Source organism: Diadema antillarum, unplaced genomic scaffold (assembly GCF_040938485.1).
Source record: "Diadema antillarum isolate AM-2024a unplaced genomic scaffold, OU_Dant_1.0 scf00000119, whole genome shotgun sequence".
Lineage (NCBI taxonomy): Eukaryota > Metazoa > Echinodermata > Echinoidea > Diadematoida > Diadematidae > Diadema > Diadema antillarum.
The window spans coordinates 1,524,089-1,549,233 of NW_027271008.1; the positions used below are offsets into that span (position 1 = coordinate 1,524,089).

General features: G+C 39.3%; 1 protein-coding gene across 1 annotated transcript in view; it reads left to right on the top strand.

Moving 5' to 3' along the window:
• Positions 1–456: 456 nt before the first annotated feature.
• LOC139720025 (thiosulfate transporter TsuA-like) overlaps positions 457–25,145 on the top strand; it is a 33,719-nt gene continuing 9,030 nt past the window's right edge. Inside the window, exon 1 of the mRNA XM_071631401.1 lies at positions 457–1,030. Within this exon, the coding sequence (XP_071487502.1) occupies positions 457–1,030 (574 nt within the window). The remainder of the gene's footprint in view (positions 1,031–25,145) is intronic.

Here is a 25,145-nt window from a genome sequence, read left to right on the forward strand (position 1 = left end):
GAAATTACATTTTATTTTGTTGATAATTATGTAATGAAAGAAATGAGTATGTTAAAGCGGTCGCTTTTCATTATTAAAACTTGACATCTTGGTCATTCAGTCTTAAAAGTTTGGTCTTACATATATTGCTTTCTAACTTTTCGCCAAGTGACCTTTTCTTCTGTGAAAGACAAACTTAATATTTTTTTTATCGTCATTTTCATTATCACTTTTTCCTGAGCGATGTCAGATGTTGTTTGCAATTGATAAGTCCAAAATTACTAAAATTGCATTATGATCGTGAGATAAACCTCAACATTAAGTGTTTCTGATTTCTCGTTGTTTCCATTATAGTTGCTGGGATCTATAGATGTCACTGCACTTTTGTACCAACCAAGCCGCCCGTGTGAAAGAATCCATGGCGCGTAACGAGTGATATAGATTCTACAAGTATAAAAGCGAGTTCCTCTGTCCACCATGACATCAGTTCATCAAGTTCTGCTCCCCGGAGAGGCCGACAGTGGAGACGCCCCCATTGAAGTGCTCGGTAGTGGCGACACGTACCGGTCATTGACAAACACACCGTCTGCTACAAGCCGTCAAGAGAGCGCAGCAACAATGCCCCAACCGCAGCGTAGCGTTGACGAGCGGCATTTCACTGACGTGAGTCAAACAGACGCAAACGAGCGTGGCTTGCACAGTGCGAGAGCCACCTCACTAGCAAGCCCAAAAATCCCTGTCGAATACGTTGCCAGTTCAGCCCCTGCTGCCGAACAGGATCTCGAGAAAGGTGGCGACCCGATCGGCGACAACATGCATCGGAAAGTCGCCGGGAGGACGGAAGAAAAGGTTCCGTCGGAATCGAAGGAATATCAAGCTGGAAAGAACGGAGAAACTAAGTGGACAGACGATAAGGCTGTTATATTGACTGATAACAAGGAATGGAGAACTGAGCGCACGGGACTCGGCCAGGGTGCGAAGGCCTTGGCGAAGTTGTTCGGGTGCTTTCTGTGCGGAATGATCTTCGGCATTGCCGCAGAAAAGGGAAGGGGTAAGACACTTATTAGCTGTAAGCCAACGAACAGTTTCTGTCCTGTGAATGAATGATTTCCTGTCTTGTCATAATAATCAAAATAAGTTTGAAAACGTGTGACCAATTCAATTCAATATGGTTTATTGTGCAAGTGTAAAATAACAATCCAGCAGCTAGCTCGAAGGCTGATACGATTGCTTTACATCAGACTCATAAATGAAATTAAAATAGCACTGATGATATAAGCCTACATAAAGATAAAGTACGTGATATTAATACACATCACACCTGAGCATCAATAATGGGATAGGTGAGAGTATTGCTTAACAGGAAGTGATATTTGTAAGTGTAGGATTGAGTATGGCAAGAAGGAGAAGAGCGGGCAAGGAGGTAAAAATGTAGAAGGGGGGGGGATAAATTCAATGTCCAAAAGCATGAAAACTAAAGGTAAACGATATGATATCGACACAACACCAAGCGGAAATGAATGTAAGTTAACATACCTTGTCCGCAAATCATTAAAAAAAGGAGAAGCTGGAACGGGAAATAAATTCAAATAGTGGGAAAAGTGAGGAGACGGTATCGTGATATAAGATTGCGGGGAGAAACTAAAGAGTACTACCGGTTGAATCATACAAAATTCAATACCATTCCGTACTTAAAAAAACAACGAAAGATAAGGGAAAACAATTTGTGTTCTTACATTTGAAAAGGTACTTCCCACGGCAAATGAGAGGGGAAAAAATGCCGAATGAGATGACACAAAATACATGACAGATGAACGGACAAACGGATACCGAATCATATAGATCTAAAACACTTTGAAAAAATTACTTCTCATTGATTATCATGTCATTTTCTTACAAATATCTTCGGCAATCTATAATGTTAAACAAAATCATTAATATTTAGTATAGCAGCTATCCCAATTGAAGAGGAAGAATGCGCGCAAAGCTGAGGAAACTCCTTTTTTTTCTCCTCCAAATGCAGCTCTGAGGAAATTGATATCGAATTTAAATTGTATCAGTATCAGACTCCCACACAACCCTGATTATGTCATTTCAGCCAACTGACCAGGATCTAAAATGTGAGGTGGCTCTCTAGCTAAGTTCAACGGTACTTTTCGCACCAGCTATCATGAAGCTGAAATATGATCCAACGGATAGAAATGTAAATGATGTTGCTGCATATACGGACAATAAGTTTAATTTCACACAGTATACTCCGGATCTTGTTCCGGATCTCGCTAAGGACAACGTGCTGATATGTACGCATGTTTGTATACCCTACACTCAGACACACGCAGAAACACACACACACACACATACATATATATATATACATACATACATACATACATACATACATAATATATCATTACATAATGTAGGTAAGGGAGGGAGAAGGAGAAACAGAAAAAAAAAGTGGAATATGCAGGCCTTAAGTATGGTTCCAAGTAGTTCTATAGCTACCAGGCTTATAAGGCTGATTGCTTCATATTATGTGATGAACACCTAACACTGCTTTCGACGGAGGGGGGGGGGGGGGGAGTGGGGTATAGGGAAATGACCTGACTATAGTCTATTAGGCCTATACAATGGTACGCTCTTTCAATTTTTGTCAGTACAAAGTCTAATACTGGTTTGTTTCAATATGCGATATACATGTACCTTATAAATCTATAGCAAATATTACCCACGAACAAAGTCCTCTTCATAATAATAGGGCCTAAGTGGAGATTAAAATGGTTTATCTAAAATTGACATTGGTTTGGTTATTTTATAACTTTTTCGATTCTGTCTTCAAACTACAAACAAAAATGTTAAGAGGGTATGATATATCGCATCCACAGCCAATCTCGAAAAAAGTAGGGTATTTACTGCGACACGAATGTAAATAGAAACTGTAGAATTACGTGTATGTGCAGACCATGACAGTGACGATAATATAGGGTTGCTTGTCTTTGCTCCGACTGGATTCGGCAAACGTAGTAAAAACATAACAGACTCTGAAATTTGCTTTAATTTCAAATGTACTCAGTCATCAAAACACAGACTTTCAGTGCTATTCACAGTGAAGTAAAAATTAAAAAGCAAATTGGTTGCAAGAGATGGTTGGTGGATGGTCGTTTCAATATAGTGTACCAAGAGACACAAGTATTATTTAACGCATTTATTCGAAAAACAGGTTTTATCATATCGCGATTTATTAAGTTGTCATCAATGTACAGTTAATGTGAGAGATCGTACATCTATCTATATATCTGTCTTCTTACGTACATATGTATGTATATGACATAAGTATATGCATAAATATATAAATATATCATATATATACATATATCATATATAATACATTAATACGTACGTACATACATAGGGCCTACGATGGGGGGGGGGGGGGGGGGGGCAGGGAGCCAGTACGGTAATCAACCGCTGTCGTGTCCTTTTCCATTAATTCACGCCTGAATGTGTGATAGCTGGGTTCACAAAAGATTGCTATACAGGTATCCTCTGCTGCGTCAATAATGACACTGTCGTAACCGCGAACCCAACGCTTTTGTTATGTATTTAATTTGAGTCACACTTAGCATCACTCACCCTCAGGTGTTGTGGCGGTCCCTAGCTTCGTTTTATGTTTTACAACCCAAAGTGCTGTTGTGTTACGTTCTTTTGTTATGGATTCCAATTGCAGAAGTTTAAGCCACGTGTATGCCCGCACACTCAACTGCGCTTGCACAGTTTGGCTGCATGCTGGCCATGGGGTGAGATAGGGTTTGTGTAATATCATATGGATCATTTATCCTCCATCCTTTACCTCTCCATTTTGTTTACACTGCCTCCTACAAACGTGAGGATTAGCAGTTTTTCTACATCGACCTCAGCGAGTATGATTATGTTAAAAGATTCAAATATCCCCCTACACCGAATCATCACAATGATTTATTCCATATTCCATATTTTATGATTCACATCTAACTTGGCTTGAATGAGAATTCTTGCACTCGAGCTGACAAGATTGTTTTATGTACGCAAGATAAACAGAAATCGTTGTTTATCAGTTCACTTTAATTCAATCTAAACTTCTATCAAACGAAAAGTATGATCTAGTGCATAATACAAAGCATAAATTTGACCACTCCTATTGTTGAGCACTTACGAAGTTACGAAAATGATACAAAATATATAAGTACTCATAATCAGTCTACGGATGAATATATCATTATGATTGTGGAAATAATAATAAAATAATGATAATAATAACAATGATAATAATAATAATAGTAATAATAATGATAATTATTATTATCATTATCATTATTATTACTATTAATACTACTATTAATTATTGTCATCATCCTTGTTATTTTGAATAATTATTGCTGTTGCCATTATCATCACTTAAGCAGCAACTTGCTGATATATGCAGGAAGAGGATTTAAACCAATGTTTTAAATGTCGGCAGCATACAACATTATTCTTAATTGAATGGATAGTATAGTTTTGTTGGAGATGAAGATTGAGTTTTTTAACTTTTTGCGAGATAGCAAGAATCCACTTAAATGAAATGTTACAGAGCATACGTTTCTAAGAAGAATTCATAGTTTATTTGATGAAAATCGGTTTCGAAATGGCAGACATATAAAAAACAAGGTTAAACAAAGTGATCCTAATAATAGGTGGGCCCTTATTAGTATCACTTTGTTTTGGATATCTCAACCATTTCAAAATCAATTTTCATTAAATAAACGTTGAAATTGTTTTGGAATTACATGCTCTTTCGTATTTCATAAGAGGTATTTCATTATCTCACCCCCAAAAAAGTAAGAAAAATGAAACTAGGTCTCAACCAAATCTATACCATCCATCTAACCGACATAGAAATAAAAAATACTGGTAAGGATTCCGTGCATCCGCATGTGTTGAGAAACCGCTACTTTTTGCCCGGAGATCCAATTCCAGTATAGCCTACTCCCTGCTGTTTCTAAGGCGATTGTTTGATTACACACATAAGAATGATGCAGACAGAGCCGTATTAAAACAAGTAAAGCAGACGTGAGGGTTACCTGACCGCGCGTCAAAGGGCTTGTCCAATGTAAATCCTCCTGTCTATGGCTTCGATAGAGAACTATTGAGGCCAGATATAAACATGAACGGCTTACTATCTTCAGCGCCTAACTCAAGTTATGAGGTTTGTAAAAAACAACAACAACAACAACAACAACAACAAGAACAACAAAACACATCGTTTGTTACTTCCATGTAGTTGGCGCGCTTGGATTCCGGGACATAGAGATATGCATTGAAAGAAAAGTTGCTATTAGCTTCAGGGGAAATAATCCTGTTGTATGTGTTCATTAGTAATGTTATAATAGTTACGCCATCTAGTGTTTGAAAGCAACACATGTAGATGTTCGATGTATGTAAGATTCGGACACTCTGTCATGCACGGGAGGCAAGGATTCTAGGACCAGACGCTGTTGAATACGCTATGTCAGCCTGTCGCGACGTACCATGTACAGGACTGGGCTGTGTATAGTTAGGATTAAACAAGCATGAACTGGCAGACAACTGGTGTAGACAATTAGTTTCATTTAAGTGTGTTCCTTGTTTCATAGTTGATAGGCATGAAACAACATGGTGTCAGGAGTCAAAACAAAGAATTGTCATGAAAAGTAGGTTTGTAATTGTTTAACTGTGAGTTTGTGTGCCTGTCGGCGTTGACGGCTCCGTCGACATTGATTCCCGTGCACTAATATGGTCGTGTACGCGGAGGTAAGGATCTGGCATCGTAGTTTGTGTACTATTGCGACTCGGTTGGTGAGCGGCAGGACACTCACTGTAATGAACGCTCGATATGTATGCAGTGTCATTGTCTGTACTTGTGCGATGCCCTATTTGATCTGTGTCACTGAATTCTCCGTCAAAATTCACAGTGTTTTTTGTGAAGGAAGTAACGAAACTACAAGTTGTAGGACAGTGTGAAGTTTGATTTGAGCACGGCTGTACACGTACAATGTATTGCTGTATATAGTGTATTTTCTAAGGCTCTATCTCACGTCCACGAGTATCTGTGTGTGGACTGTGGTAGCTGTGCTGTGTAGGACTGTGTTTATATACATGTATGTACGCATTGGTTACGTTATCCCTTTTATCCCTAACCGTATGCATGTCGGTCATACAAGCCAAAGCCAGGCAAAGGTCAATGTTTGTTGCCCTGATTGAGGTTCAGACAGTAGTGCAGTTAGTGTATGTATTCAATTAAGTCACAGGTACAGGTAGTATACGTTTCACAGTCGTCATGGCTACCAGTAGTGAACATGCAAGTGACAATACAGTCCAAGGTCATGCAGATGATAATGCCGCACCGGTTAACCCAAGTAGATCTAGCACAAGTAGCAGACATAGGTCAGGTGGAACGAGGGCAAATGTGCAATTGCCCAGACCACTCTCCTTGCAAGGAGATCTCAAGAAAAACTGGACCATATTTAAACAAATGTGGGATAGTTATGAAATTGTAACAGAGCTAGAGCATGAGTCAGACAAAGTTCGTATTGCACATTTTATTATGGCAATTGGAGCTGATGCTCTACAGGTGCACAATGGTTTACCCTTTCGGAATGAGGGGGAAAAGCAAAATTTTGCTCGTATCATTGAACTGTGGGATGCCCATTGTTTGGGAAAAACAAACCTTACATATGAAAGGTACAAGTTTAACCAGTGCTCACAAGATAGTCAAGAATCTGTTGAGAATTTCTATATCCGACTCAGATCAGTAGCAAGCACCTGTGAATTTGGTAATCTCACAGACGAGTTGATTCGTGACAGACTAGTAGTAGGTGTTTCGGATGAAAATGTGAGGAAACGGTTGTTACAAGAACCAAATCTGACGTTGAGCACATGTTTGGATATTTGTAAAGCCCACGAATCCTCAAAGTTACAAGGTGACGTAATGCAGGCCGTAAATGATCCCGTTGCATATTCAGTACACAAGTATCCTCAGCCTAACCATGGTCGTAAACCACAAAGACTGCAGAACTCGGGCAGGTTTCGGGGTGGAACACAGGTGCGACCAAATGTGATTGATTGTTATTACTGTGGTCAGAAACATGCTAGAGATAAGAATCAATGCCCTGCTTGGGGCAAACGATGTAACAAATGTAAAAAGTTGAACCATTTTGCCAGTGTGTGTAAACAGGGTACTACACAAGTTCATGATGTCGATTATGGTGGTGACCAGGATGATCAGTCTGAGGAAGACTGTCTAATATGTAGTTACATTGAGTGATGAAGTCAATCAGATTTCAGATTCAAAGTATGCAAAAAAGATAATGGTTACTATGGTTGTTGATAACAAGGAAACTGTTGCTATGCAAGTTGATTCGGGAGCAACTTGTAATGTGATCCCTAGGAAGCATGTTCCCATGGATACAGTCGTTGAAGAAAGCAAGCAAGTTCTTACCATGTACAACAAGGATACAATGCCTATCTTAGGAAAGTGTAAGCTGCACTTAAGGAATGCAAAGAATGGTAGGAAATATTTAGTCCCCTTTGTAGTGATAGACAGTGACACTATCAGGCCATTGTTGGGATCTAGTACAGCACAGCAAATGAAGCTGATTGAAGTGAGGTATGAGAATATTCAACAGGTACAAGCAGACAAAGTTGAAAACATTGTGGAAGAGTACAAAGATGTTTTTTCTGGCCTTGGTAGTATGCCAGGGAAGGTACATCTCACTGTGGACCCAGAGGCCAAACCAGTTGTTATGCCTCCACGAAAAGTCCCATTAGCAGTCAAACCATTGCTTAAGGCAGAGTTAGACAGGTTGGAGAAGTTGGGGATCATAGAAAAAGTTGAAGGTCCAAGTGACTGGGTATCTAGTCTGGTTGTAGTTAAGAAGCCAAATGGAAAGATCAGAGTGTGTATAGACCCAATGCACCTCAATAAAGCCTTGAAGCGTGAGCATTATCCCTTACCATGCATTGAGGATGTGTTACCACAGCTCACAAATGTGAAAGTGTTCAGTAAAGCGGATCTCAAGGAAGGGTTTCTCCAGTGTTCGCTTGATGACGGGTCAGCAGCATTGACAACCTTCCAGACTCCATGGGGACGATATCGCTATCGTCGTCTTCCCTTCGGTCTCTCGCCATCCCCAGAGTTGTTCCAAATGCGCCTTGACCAGTGTCTCGAAGGTCTGCAAGGTGTCATCGTCATAGCCGATGACATTCTGATCACTGGACAAGGTGACAGTTTTCAGGAAGCATGTCTTGATCATGAGCGTAACATGAAGCGATTCCTTGAGCGTTGTCAGCAGCAAAACATCAAGTTGAATCCTCAGAAGTTTGAGTACAAGTGCGAGGAAGTCTCGTTCATTGGACATCGCTTAACGCGTGAGGGTGTTTGTCCGGACCCAGACAAAGTTGCCGCATTACTCGAGATGCCCGAACCGGAAGATGTACTTGGTGTCCAAAGATTCGTTGGTATGGTTCAATATCTAGCCAAGTTCCTGCCGGCTTTGTCAGCGACCATTGAACCATTGCGTAGACTCACACATAAAGATACCCCGTGGTCTTGGGGAGAGGTACAATCAAATGCGTTCTCCGAAGTAAAGAAGTTGATCACTTCTGCACCCGTGTTAGCGTACTTCAATGAGAAAATTGCACTAGAGGGTCAAGGTGATGCTTCGGACAAAGGCCTTGGGTTTGTCTTGTTGCAGAACGGCAGGCCAGTGACTTACAGTAGCCGAGCGCTGACAGATGCAGAAACGCGCTATTCGCAGATAGAAAAGGAACTCCTTGCACAGGTTTTCGGACTGGAGCGAAACCACCAGTATGTGTATGGTCGCAAAGTCATCCTCTGGACCGATCATAAGCCATTGGTGTCAATCACAAGGAAACCGCTCGCATCCGCACCTAAAAGACTGCAACGCCTACTGCTTCGTCTACAGCAGTATGATGTAGAAATTTTCTACAAACCCGGACGAGAAATGCATCTTGCGGACACATTGTCTCGTGCGTATTTGCCGAACACTGATCAGTCGTTGGCCGAGAAAGAAGCAGAGTGTGTACACATGGTAGATGGACTTGTATCCATATCGCAGCAAACGCTGGACATAATCAAACGAGAGACCATGCAAGATGATGTATTGCAATCGGTAAAGGGACTAATACAGTCAGGATGGCCTGAAGACAAGCATAGTCTACCGCGTGGGACTGAGCCATATTTCTGTATTCGCGATGAGTTGGCCTTTGAGGATGGACTCATTTTTCGTGGACAGCGATGTGTTATTCCCACGAAAGCGCGGGCACGCATCAGAAAACGGTTACACTGTGCCCACACGGGGCTACAATCGACTCTGAACAGAGCGCGTGAATGTGTATACTGGCCGAATATGACAACAGACATTCGCGACTATCTTTCGCATTGCGAGGTATGCCAGATGTTTTCGCCAGAGCAGCGGGACGAACCACTTCATAGTCATGAACTTCCATCGCGCCCATGGCAAAAACTGGGAATTGATCTTTTTGAGTTTGATGGAAAGGATTTCCTTTGCGTTGTTGATTTCTACTCCGACTATTTTGAGGTGGAACCGCTCCCTCAAAGCAAAACCGCACACGCCATCCTTGTCAGACTCAAGCGAATGTTCGCAGGGCATGGCATCCCTGATTGCATCATATCAGACAACGGTCCTCCATTCAACTCGCAGGATTTCGCGAATTTCATGAAAGACTATGAGATAACGCACAAGACCAGCTCACCTAGGTACGGGAGAAGCAACGGTAAAGCGGAAAGTGCCGTCAAAATCGCGAAAAACCTGTTACGCAAAACGAGTGCAGAGAAAGGCGATTTCCAGCTAGCACTTCTCAATTGGCGCAATACACCTACAGCAGGACTTCATAGCTCGCCAGCTCAACGGCTGTTTGGACGTCGCACGCGTACCCTAGTTCCAACGTCTACAAACCTGTTAAAACCGCAGACTGTGGAGAATGTGGTCGCGAACAAAACGCAGAAGCAACAAAAGCAGAAGTGCTGGTATGACAGAGGAACACGAAATCTGCCTACGTTGAGAAAAGGGGATGTAGTGCGTATGAAGCCAAATCCAAACGCCCACGATAAGCGCTGGATTAAAGCTCAAGTGTTGGAACAAGCAGACGTTCGATCATACACCGTCAGAACGGAACACGGGCAACAGTATCGCAGAAATCGAAAACATCTCCGCAAAACGAGTGAAGTCTTCAACCACAAAGCAGAGCTTTTTCCTGATATACGCATCAATCGCGATGGTGCGCAGAGTAGCGGGAGTTCTGGGATGCAGCTTCCGAGTAGAGATGCTGGAAACTTCAATAGCGAAACAGACGCAAATCGCGAAGCGAGAGCTTCAGGAAACGTGAATCGCGAAGCAATTCCAAGTCGCGAAGCGAGAGGCACAGATAATTGTGCTAGAGCACCTCCACAACCAATTCGACGTAGTTCGCGGCTTCGACGACCGCCATCGTACATGAAAGATTTTCTTATGTACAAGTGAAGACCCTTATGATATACTCTTTTATTTTTAGATGTCAAGGGATTTATTTGTTGGTTTATATGATGTTCAAGCAAATATGGTTTGAATGGTGATAGTTACAGAATTTGTGATACATGTTTATGATACGGCTTCTCAGTTTCATGATACGGCTTCTCAGTTTCATAATACCCCAATGTTGAACGAGTATGTTATTTGTTATATCGATACAATGACACAATACCCAAGTATAGCACACACCAGGATGCATTAAGTATGTCAATGAATGTTGAATGTTATTAACACACAATGTCATTACAACACATGTTACAATGTTGGATTGTGTGGTCAAATTTTTATTGAGAATTTGACAGAGTAAATGGATATTATGTGTGAGGAAGCATAGTGAACAAAAAGGAAACATTTGGTAGTTGAGAAAGTTGAAAAAACAAAAAAACTACCATATTATGTAGGCTTCAAGATTATGAAGAAATTGGTTAAGTGGAAATAATGATGTTAATATAAGCTCATATGATTTGATTTTTTGGTATAAGTATATTTTATTAATTTTGTTAATTTTATTAAGTTGATTTGTTTCATTAAAGAAGGAAGGGTGTTGTATGTGTTTATTAGTAATGTTATAATAGTTACGCCATCTAGTGTTTGAAAGCAACACATGTATATAGATGTTCGATGTATGTAAGATTCGGACACTCTGTCATGCACGGGAGGCAAGGATTAAACAAGCATGAACTGGCAGACAACTGGTGTAGACAATTAGTTTCATTTAAGTGTGTTCCTTGTTTCATAGTTGATAGGCATGAAACAACAACCGGGTGAATTTTGCCAACCTACTTATAATTTTCAGGCTAAAGATAGATGCAGATTACTACAAAATATCCGATGATAGGTCCACTATAGTGATTCGTAACCTCGCGTGCGGTTGCATTTTGTGGAAATCGCCTCTGTTACCGTGCCGCAAATGTCAATGCCCTGTCATGGGAATGATTATGAATAGAATATTAATATTTCATTCCGAAAATACTCTCTCCCTCTCTCTCTCTCTCTGCGGAAAACCAGATTCAAGGTGAAGCGGGGAGCGTGATCTAAAAAAAATGATAAAAAAAGACATAGGCCTCCTCAATGATATACACCGTACATGTATACGTGCTGGGTTATCTTATACCGGAAGCGGCAAGTGACCTCCTTCCCACGCTGTAAGAATGAACTTTATGGTAGCAATTTCATGAATGCTCTTCCTAAATTTGCTATACATGTACCGAAGTTTGTAATACTAACGTGATAAAATTACTGAATTAAGCTGTTGCAGTGTCCTGTTTAGATATTACTAAATGGAATGAAAAAAATGGAGCGCTTTAGGTTTTAATTGTTCGTAAAAGTGGATTGGAGAATGCGTGGCAATAAGATGAGGAATTTTAGGAAAATGAGTGCGATATCTAACTGCCATTTTTTCAGTGAAAACTTGATGAACTTTGCGATGCATGTGGGTCTATACCCTGATGACACGTTGTTGATGGCAACAGCATAATAGTAGAAATATTGCAAGCATTCAAGCGAAAGATATATTGTATTATGATCCACGGTAAAGGATATACGCGAGGGGACAAAAGGTGAAAACGTGTGGAAAGCACGTCTGATGGCGCCGTGAGACGCCACGCTTTGCTTTCACGAGTCGCCAAGCACTGAAAGGACGCCACTATCCCCCCCCCCCTTCCTCAATGCCTAGACCAAGCACAGCAGTACGCGGTATTGAGCGAAGAAGTATAATACATGTAGATGAACGGCTGAAAAGAAATTCTGTAAATAACATGTATTCATTGTGACAGTGAGAGATAATATTGAAATTTGACTGTACAGTAGTTTTACATTCATTTCGCTCAACATGCATGCATTGTATCACTCACACGCATATTGTTCCGCCTGTCAGTCTTGTTGTGGCTTTGCCATTTCGACTACGCTATTGATTGAACGCTTGTTTGTCCCTCTCTTGAAAATACATGGCAAAAAGAGAACAAATGAAACTATTTCCTTCTTTGTAGATCAACAAGATCTTCGCGGTTACATCCATCATGTTGCTAACTCTTTTGATCACATCTTAAACTCTACTATGATTTAAGCCTGTATGGCGCACTTCTTTTCATTACAGTTAAAAGCAACGGATGAATTGGAACATTTACATTTTTTTCCCCAGATTTTTTAGATCCCGGTGCAATCCAAAAAGGGCGCGCTTTATCCCATCCCAGCTTCATGACATGATAAACTACGTATATAATCTTGTAAATGCTTGTAATCATGACCTATAAGGTACCCTGACTATAATGTCAGCTCTATACTCGAGGATGATAAATTAATAATGATGATGAAAAAAAAACTTCAAAAAAAGATGAGATTTTACGTTTTTCGGATCTTATGGATTCATTAAGGCAAAGAGTGCAAAATTAATGATGATAGGATCCTCACATACTTTCTATAGTGATAATGATATACAGATGATGATCAATGAACTGCTACACACGCTTCTAACTAGCGTGATATACAAAATTGAATTGATAGTGAAGTGGTACAAGATTTTTGTTTTGCTTCCTTTCAAAAGACGCCCACAAAAATGTTTCGTGTTGTTGTGGAGTTTTTGAAAGATACAAAGGAAAGCGGCATGTTCGTACACAGATTTGTTTTTCGCTTTGTCAAATGCAAGAAAACCGTGTCATCAGGTCGTTGATAGGGCGTGTTTTGTTTCAGATGTTAAAAGAGGGGCGGTCGGGTGACGAGGAAATACATTACAATTTTTTGCACCGTCACCGTTGCAATTTCTGTTCCAAAGCAACGGTTTCACGGTATGTGAGCCCGGGAAGGTGAGGGTCGATGGTGGTAAAGCCACGGGATGTTTTGTGACGTGTTCAACCGTCCAGAAATAAAATGGATAACGTCAAACGTCTCCCGTTTTGGGGGGGGGGGGGGGGTGGGTGGGTGGGAGAGGTGCTGTACATCGAACATTCAGAGCAGGAACAGTGATGATGAAAATAGCTACATAGTTAATATGTATGCGCATAGGAACATTAAAGATTTTGACTAAATGCTATAGTGTGCGACTTTTGCCCTTGTTGGCATAATTTGTTGATGTTACAACGAACTGACACAATAGACCACGCGCGCGGCAAACCTCATTTTTCAGTAAATCGCGTTTAAAGTTTCAAGTATTTTGAAATGCCGATTTGGCACGTTAATTGAGTTTTTTTTTTTTTGGAATCTACAGAACTATGCTGTTGAAATGTTATATGTTTTAATGAGCACTCATAATCAATGTCGTCTTACTCGGATTTAAGATTGATGTGACACTTTGTGGTAGCTGCCCGGGAGCGGAAATATATAATAATTTTCATTTTAAGTTTTCACAAACAGACACATTAATTTGGAATCCGAGTGTGACAACATTGATTATGATTGCTCATTAAGCATATTTTACCAATCAACAGCATATGTATGCAGATTCCAAAAATGTGCTTTTCAACGAATTATTATTAAATTAACGTAGTCAAATATGCATTCCAAAATACTTGAAACGTTAAAGGCGATTTACTCAAAATGAGGTTTACCCCTCGCACGGCCTTATGGTCTCAGTTCGTGATAACATCGACGACACACTCTGACATTAGTTATGACCTTGCTGCTTTTGCACTTTTGATCCCATTAATGCCAATTCTACTTATTTTATGTTATAACTATGAAATATGTGTACGATTAAAGATTCATCCTCTCTCTCTCTCTCTCTCTCTCTCTTTCTCTCTCTTTTCACATCACAATAGATGTTGATGTGAATCACCGTACTTGTAATTTGTTGTCTGCTTGGATTTTTCATACAAGTGAAATAGAAAAATTGAAAACCATTCAAGGTCTTAAATCGGGCATTCAAGACACCTTGCGGTAGAGATTGTTAGCCAAGATCAAGTTGTTCAAGTTGATTTATTTCATTTCCAACAAAATAATTAGGAATACAATGAAAGCCAGGAAAATGCGCCTTCACAATGGCGATACACAGTGTCACAAAGGCAATGTTACTGAACACGCCTGACGCAGTGAAAAAAAAAATGCATCGATAGTTTCTAGCAATAGTTTCTATTGTGATAAGTATGACAATAATGTCATACATGATTTATACCGCCAGCTTTGTTGGAAGATCAGCGGTTTTCCACAAAGGTAAGAGCTCATCTTCGATATGGAGCTCTATAGGCATAGGCACGGCACGTCTGTCTAAAGCCTGTGTCATGACTGGAGCAAGTTCTCATGTAAATACCGATATATATATATATATATATATATATATATATATATATATATATAAGTGTGGTAATTCAAACATGTCCAATAAGCAGCACTATTTACAGAGAGCTCAAATGAATGTTGTAAGGCAAAAAAAAAGTGTTTGGATACAAGCACATGGCAATATTGGTGGAATGTTTGGAATGTATAGTGAAGTGGCAGTCCCCTATTCTAACCTTGGGATGCTAAATATTATGTTGATTTTACGGCAGATGTTAAACGTGCAAAATTTGATAGAATGTTTTTATGATTATCATGTTATCGACACAAACGGCGATGAGATACACGTAGTGTACTATTTCACTGAGTAGGCGTTTTGTCAAGCGACAGAAGTGAAACAGACTGCAGCGATTCATAACAATGCTATTAGTGCAATTATACAGCATCTGTGTTATTATTACACCCAAAGAGAATACAACGTTGGTTTCCGTTTCGTTTGGTGGTACCCACCAATCCTCCACACATCCTCCTACTGCAATATCAGTCAAAAGATTGGAGTGTTATACTTAGCGAAAACGGATTCTCCAAATATTTGAGACCCAGTACGCTATAAGAGTAGCAAAGTGTGACGTCACAGCCATTCATTGCCATGGAAACTGATTCTAAACAACTTCACCTGGCCCGAGTGTTTATGAGCGCACCTGGTTCCAATCCATAAAAATCTACAACAAAAGACTGCGACATAATCACTTCGGTATACACTATAATGAGTGTGGATGTCCTCGATGTTAAAGACCCGATAAATCCAGCAACAGTTCTCGCCTGATAGTGCATCTTTCTGAACACTGTTTAGATAAACAGGAAACTATTATATCTAATTGGATTTCGTCAAAAAAATCGAAACTTATCTGCAACGCATGCCGAAAACATTAATCATTAAATACGAATGAATCTGAAAAAAAAATAATAACAACGACAGCAGCAGCAGTAGCAGCAGCAAAACAACAGACATACAAACGCCCACATAAATAGGTCTATACATACTTTGTATATATTCATCTTTTGCTACAGCAAACTTGCCGATTTTGAGATTATTAGCAGCGCACTGTGCATAAATGACATTTCAAAGTTCAAATTTATCTTTTATTTCAATCAAATAAACAGAAAAAAATTATATTCAATGTATAAGCAGAACATATTTGTAATAACTGCAAAAACGTAAATCAACAAAATACATGTTCTGTTGTATTTTCAGTAACTCGCTGAAAGTCTAGAAAGGTCATCACGCTTCTTTCTATTTCCCCCCTAGACTATACGTTTTCACGAAAGATGAAAGGGGAGAATTAGAATGTGCCATAGTTTCATTCAGTCTTGTCTTGAGTAGTCAGAAGTCTTTCCCTGAGAGGTATCTTCATACATTCAAAATCCCTTGTGATGGGATGGACTCATATACAATGTAGTCACTTACGGGATAATAGTCTCTGACAAAAGGCGCTATTTAATTGTGTCGTGAATTTCCTTGATTCTTATTGTAAATAAAGGGCTTTCTACATTGATGTGGTTGCATATTCATCCGATGGCACGTCAACTGTCGAGATTTTCCACTATAATGAGCTGTATGCAATTACCGGTCTATTATATACCTGAAAAGAAAGGGTCCCAATTCGTTCACTGGCCACAATATTCTTGTCCCATACTCCAGCGTTTTGTCCGTTTCCGGAGATGCTTGTCATGCAGTCGCATTTACCGCGTCAATTGCTGTACTCGCACAGAGAATCGAATCTGAAAAAATAGCGAATACCTGTCACTTCGGTACTAGATTCTGATTGACATGAGTGTCGTCTGTCAGTGACCGGATGTATATTCTTTTTTTTTATTTTCACTTTGTTAGTCCTGAATGGTGTCACGCTTGGAAAGGAAAGAATCTTCACAATCGTTAACTCATAATGACTATCTTGTAGCTAACGCTCATTTCTTACATAATGATAAGAAACTGGTTTTGGCCACCGAATTTCCAACGTGACAGGCTAGAGCCCACTTGACAGAGATTTTCCGTTTGTGTAGCGTTACCAGATCTGCACTCGCTCTCCCGATATTTTACAGGATGTGTATAGTTGCCTTCAATCTTTGGTACAACCAGTAAGTTCTCTCGTCTTATACGCATGACTTGGTGATAATAATAACCATATTCTGGCAGGCTTTATCCAGTTTATTCTCTACCAGATAGCCACGCCTATATTTTTATCCTATCAAGAGTTTCCAGGTGTCCATTAGAATGTTATACACCTGATAGGTCGAGAAGGACATAGTGTGTTAAAACGTCGTCCCTTCGCCAAGCCGGATGAGATCTTTGTCCGACTTTCTCTCACGGGGATGTTGAAGCCAAATTCCACCTTTTTCTGTTCCACTATGACAAAATTCAGCTTCACAGACTATATTCCAACATTGTATTTGAATGATATCATTCTTCGCCCATTTTTACGTCGTTCATCGTAACAGCATTAATGGTTGTCTTAATTATTCAGCGACGCAATGCTATATAGCCAACATTGTTGGATCAGCATCGGGCACGTCCACAATTAAAGCGCAAAGGCACTCGTGTTCGATTTGACCTGAATAGTTAGAGTAAAAACAAAACCAACAGTACTCGAGTGACGGTTTCACTGACATCGGACAAAGATAAGGAAGTTATATAATTTAAAAAGTGACATGTTTAACGAATCAGCGTTCTCCGTCACAATCACATTAAAGTAAATTCGTAGAGATGTTGATGTCAGCAAGTTTACCAACAGACAAAATCTTTGACAACTGAATTTTGTTACTGATTTTAAAAAAAAAAATCCAGTATTCTGCAATGGCAGCTTTTTCGCAGGAGGGATTATTAGCCTTGTTTTGTTGACTCGCCTGATATCATTGCATTTAGTTTTGTAGCAATACGTTTTTACTTTTTCATGTTTTGCATTGCGATACGATAATTTTGTTGATGTTTTTTTGGTCCACTGCTATGTATTGCATTTGGTTTTCTTGTGAACTATGAGAATAGATTCAATTCAATTCTATTAATTCAATTATCAAAAAGAAAATGTAAAGTATATAATTTTATAGTGTGGGGCAGTTATCAAGTGGAGGCATATCACCTCAGGAAATATTTACATATTATGTCATCATGACTGACATCAGAGTTAATATGTGTATACAGTAAGCGCGAGAAACTTGAAAATTAGAACGAACTTTCACTAGAGGGATTGCACGTCGCACGGTAATTATATCCTTAGCATAGTATTGCCTTCGTGCCGCTAGAAATTACGATAAACTCGAATCGTTCGTTGCCCTCCCGAATGCCAGAGGATGCCCAATGTCACATTTAATTCCGCGGAACAGAGCACATCAGATTTTAATTAATGGCGCCCACTTTACATCCAAGCAGCTGGCGCGCAGTTTCGCAGCTTGATATGTGAATAGATATCAGTGTGAGCAGAATGTATGCGGAGTGAGATACATGACGGACATTATTTTATTCACATCATCCTTGAAATACTTTCCGTGCTGCACAAATTAGAAAATATATAAATATTAACATGCGCGTACGATGTTTAGAAAAATTATATGCACTTCCTTTGACTACGGACTAGAAAACGTACAAATAAACAAACCACAAATAAAACACACAAACGGCAAATCGTATCTCAGAATGCAGTTGCACGTACGTTTTTCGACGATGTTTTCTTTGCCAGGTTATCAGCCTCTTCAAACTCACTGTCGTACGTGCCATGCTGCTGTTCTGTTGCCCACGTCTATATATAGGCAGGCGGCGTATAGTGTATAGGCAATCCCCTTCAGTCTCAAAATCTATAAAATCGGCTGCGATATAATGATAACACTGTGAGTCAAAATGTAAGAAACGGAGCAACGTATGAAGATAACGACATAGACAAGGAAGATAATAACATTGTTTTCTTCTGTTAGTCTAGGCATGTTCGCAATTTTATCTGTGATAACACGGACAGTAAACTTTTCTTTAAAGAGCTGCGTGCCTTCCAGAAAGTAACAAAAACAAACACAAACACAAAACAACATTGCACACACTTTCAAACAAACAAACAAACAAACAAACAAACAAACACACACACACACAAATTCGACAGGATGCCTAATTTTAGACTGTCGAGGCCAATTATAGCGAAATACCGATCGCACAACCTCTGCGCACTTGAACGTGGTAACTTTCTATGAAGGGACTGTCTAGCGACTTCATCGTCTGCAAGAGGTTCGCTGCGTTCATTACTTTTGCGCGCGGGGTGGCATCGTTATCTTCAGGTAGATGATTTGAATTTCCTACACAACTTGGAAACCAGGAAAAACGTATGATATTGATATTTCCTCTGCCGGCGGGCTCTATTACGTCCCGCTGACGAGGTGTATCGATGCCTGCCTCGCGGACAAAGAGCCCGATCGTCTGGCATGAAGCACTCATGAGGTTGCGATGTCACACGCCGAGTTGTGCAGTAGAGAGCCTCGTAAAGGGTGTTTGTGGCACGACCCATATTCCCGATGTATAAAAACAGTTTCGTTTATTCCATCTCATGCAGTACCTCATGGTTTTCGTTCTGGTATATCTGAACGTATTTTATCATCTTAAAAAAATCTATAAATCCATGGTGTGAAACGATGTGAGATAAATTGTTTTCTTACGGCAGATTTAATAATCTGAAAGTCTCGACACACTTACTTTGCGCAATCTCTCCATCAGTGGGTATGGATGGACAAAATTATATCCCTTGATTCCTAGAAATTCTGCGTCAGACCCCACTTCCTTACTTTTAGGTGTGAGTATTCTTTAGGAGTAACACTTCTTCAGAAAATATGTGATATTATTGAGATGATATGTTAAAGTAGAGCATACGATTCTAAGAGGAATTAAAAGTTTATTCGATGAAAATCGGTTTTGAAAGGCTGCGACTTAAGGAAAAAGAAAACTGACAATAAGATAACACAAAGTGTAAGGTGGGTCACATTTTAATAGGACTTCTTTGTTTTTGGATATCTTGGTCATTTAAAAACCAATTGTCATCAAATACACTTTGAATTCCTCTTATGATTAGAATTGAACGCTTTTTAATATTTCATGAGAGGTTTCTCATTATCTCACAAAAATGTTGGAAACCTGAAGCCCATTAGTAACAACAAAAACTATATCATCCCTATATGTATTAGATGCTATATATTATGATATCTTATCGTTGGTCTGGGATCGATATTAAAATGAAGAAGAATGTCTTTTAAAAAGAGAGAAACATTCGCTTCCTGAGACATCTTTGTTTTGAAGTTAAAGGAACATCGATGTTTGGGATGTGGTGTATTGTTACAATTTAAGACATCGTTTTACTTTTGTTGTTGTTAGAGGTTTGTCCAGTAGAGAAAACGTGTTGATGTAAGAAAAGTAGAAATAGTAACGACCGAACACAAACAATGAAATCAAGAGTTGATGGAAAGTGAGGTTGATATTAATCTGAATAAGAACCGGAAGTCGTTCAGACGCGTAATGAATTGAACGAAGCTTGTTCCTCTGAAAGATTATGATACAGAAATCATTTTTTCTTTAATCAAACAACTTCCGACAACTGCGGTAATATTTCAGTGCTGGCCAGTCACTGACAAGTTTCTTGATATATCCGCTCGCCTAAGCATTGATGACAACACTAATTGCTAGTGACGCCGTATGAAATTACTCGAAATAGATCTGCTAGAATTGCCCTTTGTCAAATGGAACTCTACACCAGATTCAAATCAACCATATAAAGAGAAAGGGGAGGGAGGGATGGTAATAGAGTAGCAGGAAAGCCCACAGAATAATGAAAAAAAAAGTCACAGTCACATCAAAGATCGTACACTCCATACGATCTTTGGTCACATATTGTGCAAAGTAACTGAATTAAAGTGTATAATTGATGAAAATGATGATAATTGATGAAAATATTTATACTAGTGTTATTGTGTACAATAATAGTGAAATTGTAGAGAATTGATGAATTTGAAAAAAAAATGGCATACAGAGAATGAATCAAATCAAATCAAATCAAATCAAACTTGAATGAAGTCATGGCGTCGTTATTGACCGATCTGCCATTTGGTGAGTAGGGTCCTATACATACACGAAAACACAAAACAAAGAACCTCTGAAAGAAATTGAGTTACTTAAAATGCGTCAGAGGCTTGGAAGGCGATGACATTGCGACATCCTCATCTAGTTTTCATTAAAAAAATAATGAGTAAAGTATATTTTAACCGATTTCACTGCTTGAGAAGAACGAGCGTGGAAATCTAGAAATTGCATAACTTTTCAGATTGATGTTGTTGCACAGCACTGGTCAACTTGGACATGTATAGAAGCCATCAATCTCTCATGTCACCAACAAACAGACAGCCAGGTGATGTGGTGATTGACAGACAAACGGATAAACTGACATTGGATCCTACCCGCTCCAAACCACACCAAACGGAAAGAGGTCTGTTGATAGTAGTCCTATATCGAGCACGGAGTACTATCAATCATTGTCAAATAGGTCACGGTACAGAAAGCAACAGTGCTGGTCCACTTCACCTCGGTGTGCAATCATCCTTCGAACATCACGCATCTTCTGCTGTCATCTAAATTTTTGATAGCGCCCCCAATACACGAGATTGAATCACGGTGATGACGATGACGGCAACACGCAACAAAGAACAGAGAATGTCCAGCTCTCCCAAGTCAATCCCCTCTCAAAACAAAACAAAACAAAACAAAACAAAACAAAGCTTACCTTTCCGATCGATTTACACTCGTACCAAAACCACCTAAATGCTCTGAATGTAATCATTTTCTAATGCTTACTGATAAGTTCGTATCGAAAGTCAAACCAAGAGTGAAGGAGAAACCTCTATGGTTGAATAGTTCTGTTAAGCAAGCAATTGTTAAAAAACATAAAGCTTGGAACCGTTATCAAAAGACAAGAAGTCAGAAAGACAGAGAGTGCTATAGAAAAGCTAGAAATGAAGTAACTAGAGTGGTATCTGGAGCAAAAAGGGATTTTGAATGCAAACTGATATCTGAATTGAGTTGTAACCCCAAAAGTTTTTGGAGGTATGTGCAAAACAAAACCAAATTCAAGCCCTGTTTAAGTTCTCTGGAGAAACCAGATGGAGGTATAGCAGTAAGTGATGCAGAAAAGGCAGAAACACTGAACAACTTTTTGCCTCTGTTTTTACACATGAAGACTTATCAAATGTTCCAGTTCTGGATACTAGAATTCATGATGTACAGTTAGATACAGTCATTTTTACAGAACAAGTTGTGAAAGATGTTATATTGAAACTGGATCAAACAAAATCCCCCGGTCCAGATAATGTGCAGAATCGTATTTTGAAAGAAATTGTAGGTTGCGTCTCTAAACCACTTGCAGACTTATTTACTATGTCAATGTCAAAAGGTGAACTTCCAAAGGCATGGAAGAATGCTAATGTTTCTCCAAGTTACAAGCAAGGAGATAAGAAGAAACCAAATAATTATCGGCCGGTGAGTTTGACTAGTAATATTTGTAAGTTAATGGAAACCATTGTCAGAGATAAGATTGTACAACACATGGACTCAAATCTGTTATTTACAGAGGAGCAATATGGTTTTAGGAAAGGAAGAAGCTGTGGTGCACAGTTATTATCTGTATCAGAAACATGGACTAAAGTATTAGACAATGGTGGAAACGTCGATTGCATATATTTAGATTATAGTAAGGCGTTTGACAGTGTACCTCACGAACGACTGATTAGGAAAGTAGAAACGTATGGGATCACTGGGAATCTTTTGAAGTGGATTAAGTCTTTTTTAAGTGAAAGATCACAACGAGTGATGGTCAATGGTGTTTCATCTTCACAAACTGCAGTATCTAGTGGAGTCCCACAAGGTAGTGTTTTGGGGCCGATTTTGTTTCTGTTGTATGTAAACGACCTTCTTGATGTGTTGATAAGTGGCAGATGTGAAGTTAAGCTTTTTGCTGATGACACCAAGTTGTATTCGCAGATATATGATAATGATGATGTACTGAATCTGCAAGCTGAACTAATTAGAGTGATGGAATGGTCAAAAAAGTGGCAGCTTCCTTTTAACCAGGAAAAGTGTAAAGTTATCCATTATGGAAGGAATAACCCATGTGTCAATTATACAATGGATGAAACAAACGCGCCCATTCCAGTAGCTACATATGTAAAGGATCTTGGAGTGAATTATGACAAGAAGTTAGATTTTACTCATCATGTGGACACAATTTGTACTGCAGCGAATCGTAGGATTGGAATTATCAATCGTACATTTTCTACTTTTAATGAGAAAGGATTTATTCAACTGTACAAGTCTATTGTTAGACCGACATTAGAATATTGTTCATCAGTGTGGCATCCTCATTGGAAGAAGAATGTTGTAAAAGTAGAGAATGTACAGCGTCGAGCTACCAGAATGATACGTCCACTTAGACCTTTGAGTTATGAAGCAAGACTTGAACATTTGAAATTGCCTTCATTGGCATACATACGGCATAGAGCCGATATGATACAGATTTTTAAGATTGTGAATGGGATTGATGATATGAAGTCCTCAGATTTTTTTGAGTTCTCAGTTGGAGGAAGGACGCGTGGTCATAAGTTTAAGATGATGAAGAAACATCTCTCAAAGTCCAAAGTGAGACAGTGCTCTTTTTCTCAAAGAGTTATTAGTGAGTGGAATAAGTTGCCATCATTTGTAATCGACAGCCCATCCGTGAATAGTTTCAAGTCTAACCTAGAGAGGTTTTGGAGTCAAGACAAGAACAAATACAACCCCGATGGGATATTTTTTTGTCCATGTTACACTGCACAGCGCCTAACCAAAAGTTATTAATGTCATGTAATGACGACACCGAGGGGCAAATAAGTTAAGTATAACTTTACGCCCACATCCAAGGTATGTTATCCAAGGTATGTTAAAAACTTTTCTGGTGAATGAATGTGTTTTCGCCGTCTGTGAAATATATTAAGAAGCGACTAGGGAAAAATAAAAGCAAGAACACTGGGGTCCCAAACAAAGCAGGAGATGTAACAAAGTTAGCCAGTACTCAACTTTTCAGTCATTAAGATTTGTTAGCACACAATTTTAAGCACTTTCAGAATATATATATGGATTTCAGTTCGTCTTTTCAAAAATAGTTTATGAAGCTGAAGGGTTTCTGCATAAAAAGGCATGCTGGGCCTGGGCATGATCCTGCCTGCAACTATTTCACGTTTTGTTTCGACGACTGTAATTAGATCATAGGTAAACTGCTTTTGAGTTCGACGGAAAACATATCATGCTACATAATATACATCTCTTTCATTTTCATTGAATTATTAAGTCTTTCTATGTCAGGGACTTTCGACCGTACGTACAACGCTATGGGATTTTCTGCACTCAAAACACACAGAGAGTATAAGTAAACACAGATAGCCGACATGTCGTAACCAAGGACCCATTTTTATTATTCTTATTCTATCACCATCACCAGGAAAGAAGTATTATATTTGTCTGTTCTATATTTCGTGTTTACACTGTTCCGCTTACATTGCTGAAACTGTCACGTTGTGGATGGCGATCCTTCAGTTCCTGCTAATGTGTGCCCCCTTTTCCTTCTACCTCTTAAGAGTAACAACTCCCAAACAAAGCAGGAGATGTAACAAAGTTAGCCAATATTGCGAAGTTTATAAAGACATATATAGTGCATGAACACTTTGCACTCTGAAGACAGAATGTTGTAAATCAGAAAGAGCAGGACAGTGCACTGATATACCCCTCACATTCCGTATTAAGCGTTAATGAAGTTCATGTGTGGAAATGTCTATGCACACCATCAATGTTCATTGATACAGCGGACTAGAACTTCAGCACTGCTTGTAAAAGTTCTACGCCAACGGCATTCGAGAAGAAGCCATACATTTTGTGCGCCCCTATACCAAAGTATTCAATCGATTGTGGTAATCTTTAGTGCGTGGACTTGATGTGGGTGGGTGATTTCCGGATATATCACTATCACTAGACCAATACTAATCATGGTCAGTCGGATGTCCGGTTTGAAATGATAATCGCGGCCCTCAAAACTCGTCTGATATCGAGAGTTTACCTTATCGAATTACGTCATGGCAGTACCATGCATGAATATAGTGGTGGGGGTATTGTTCACTATAAACTTACGAATATCAGTGTTTCTCGAGCGTATGAGACTTCATTATATCAATTAATGAATATTTTCTCGTTTCTGATGTCCAATCAAAAATGTACTCTGTATTTGACCGCGTCTTTGAATTCAGTGATCGTCC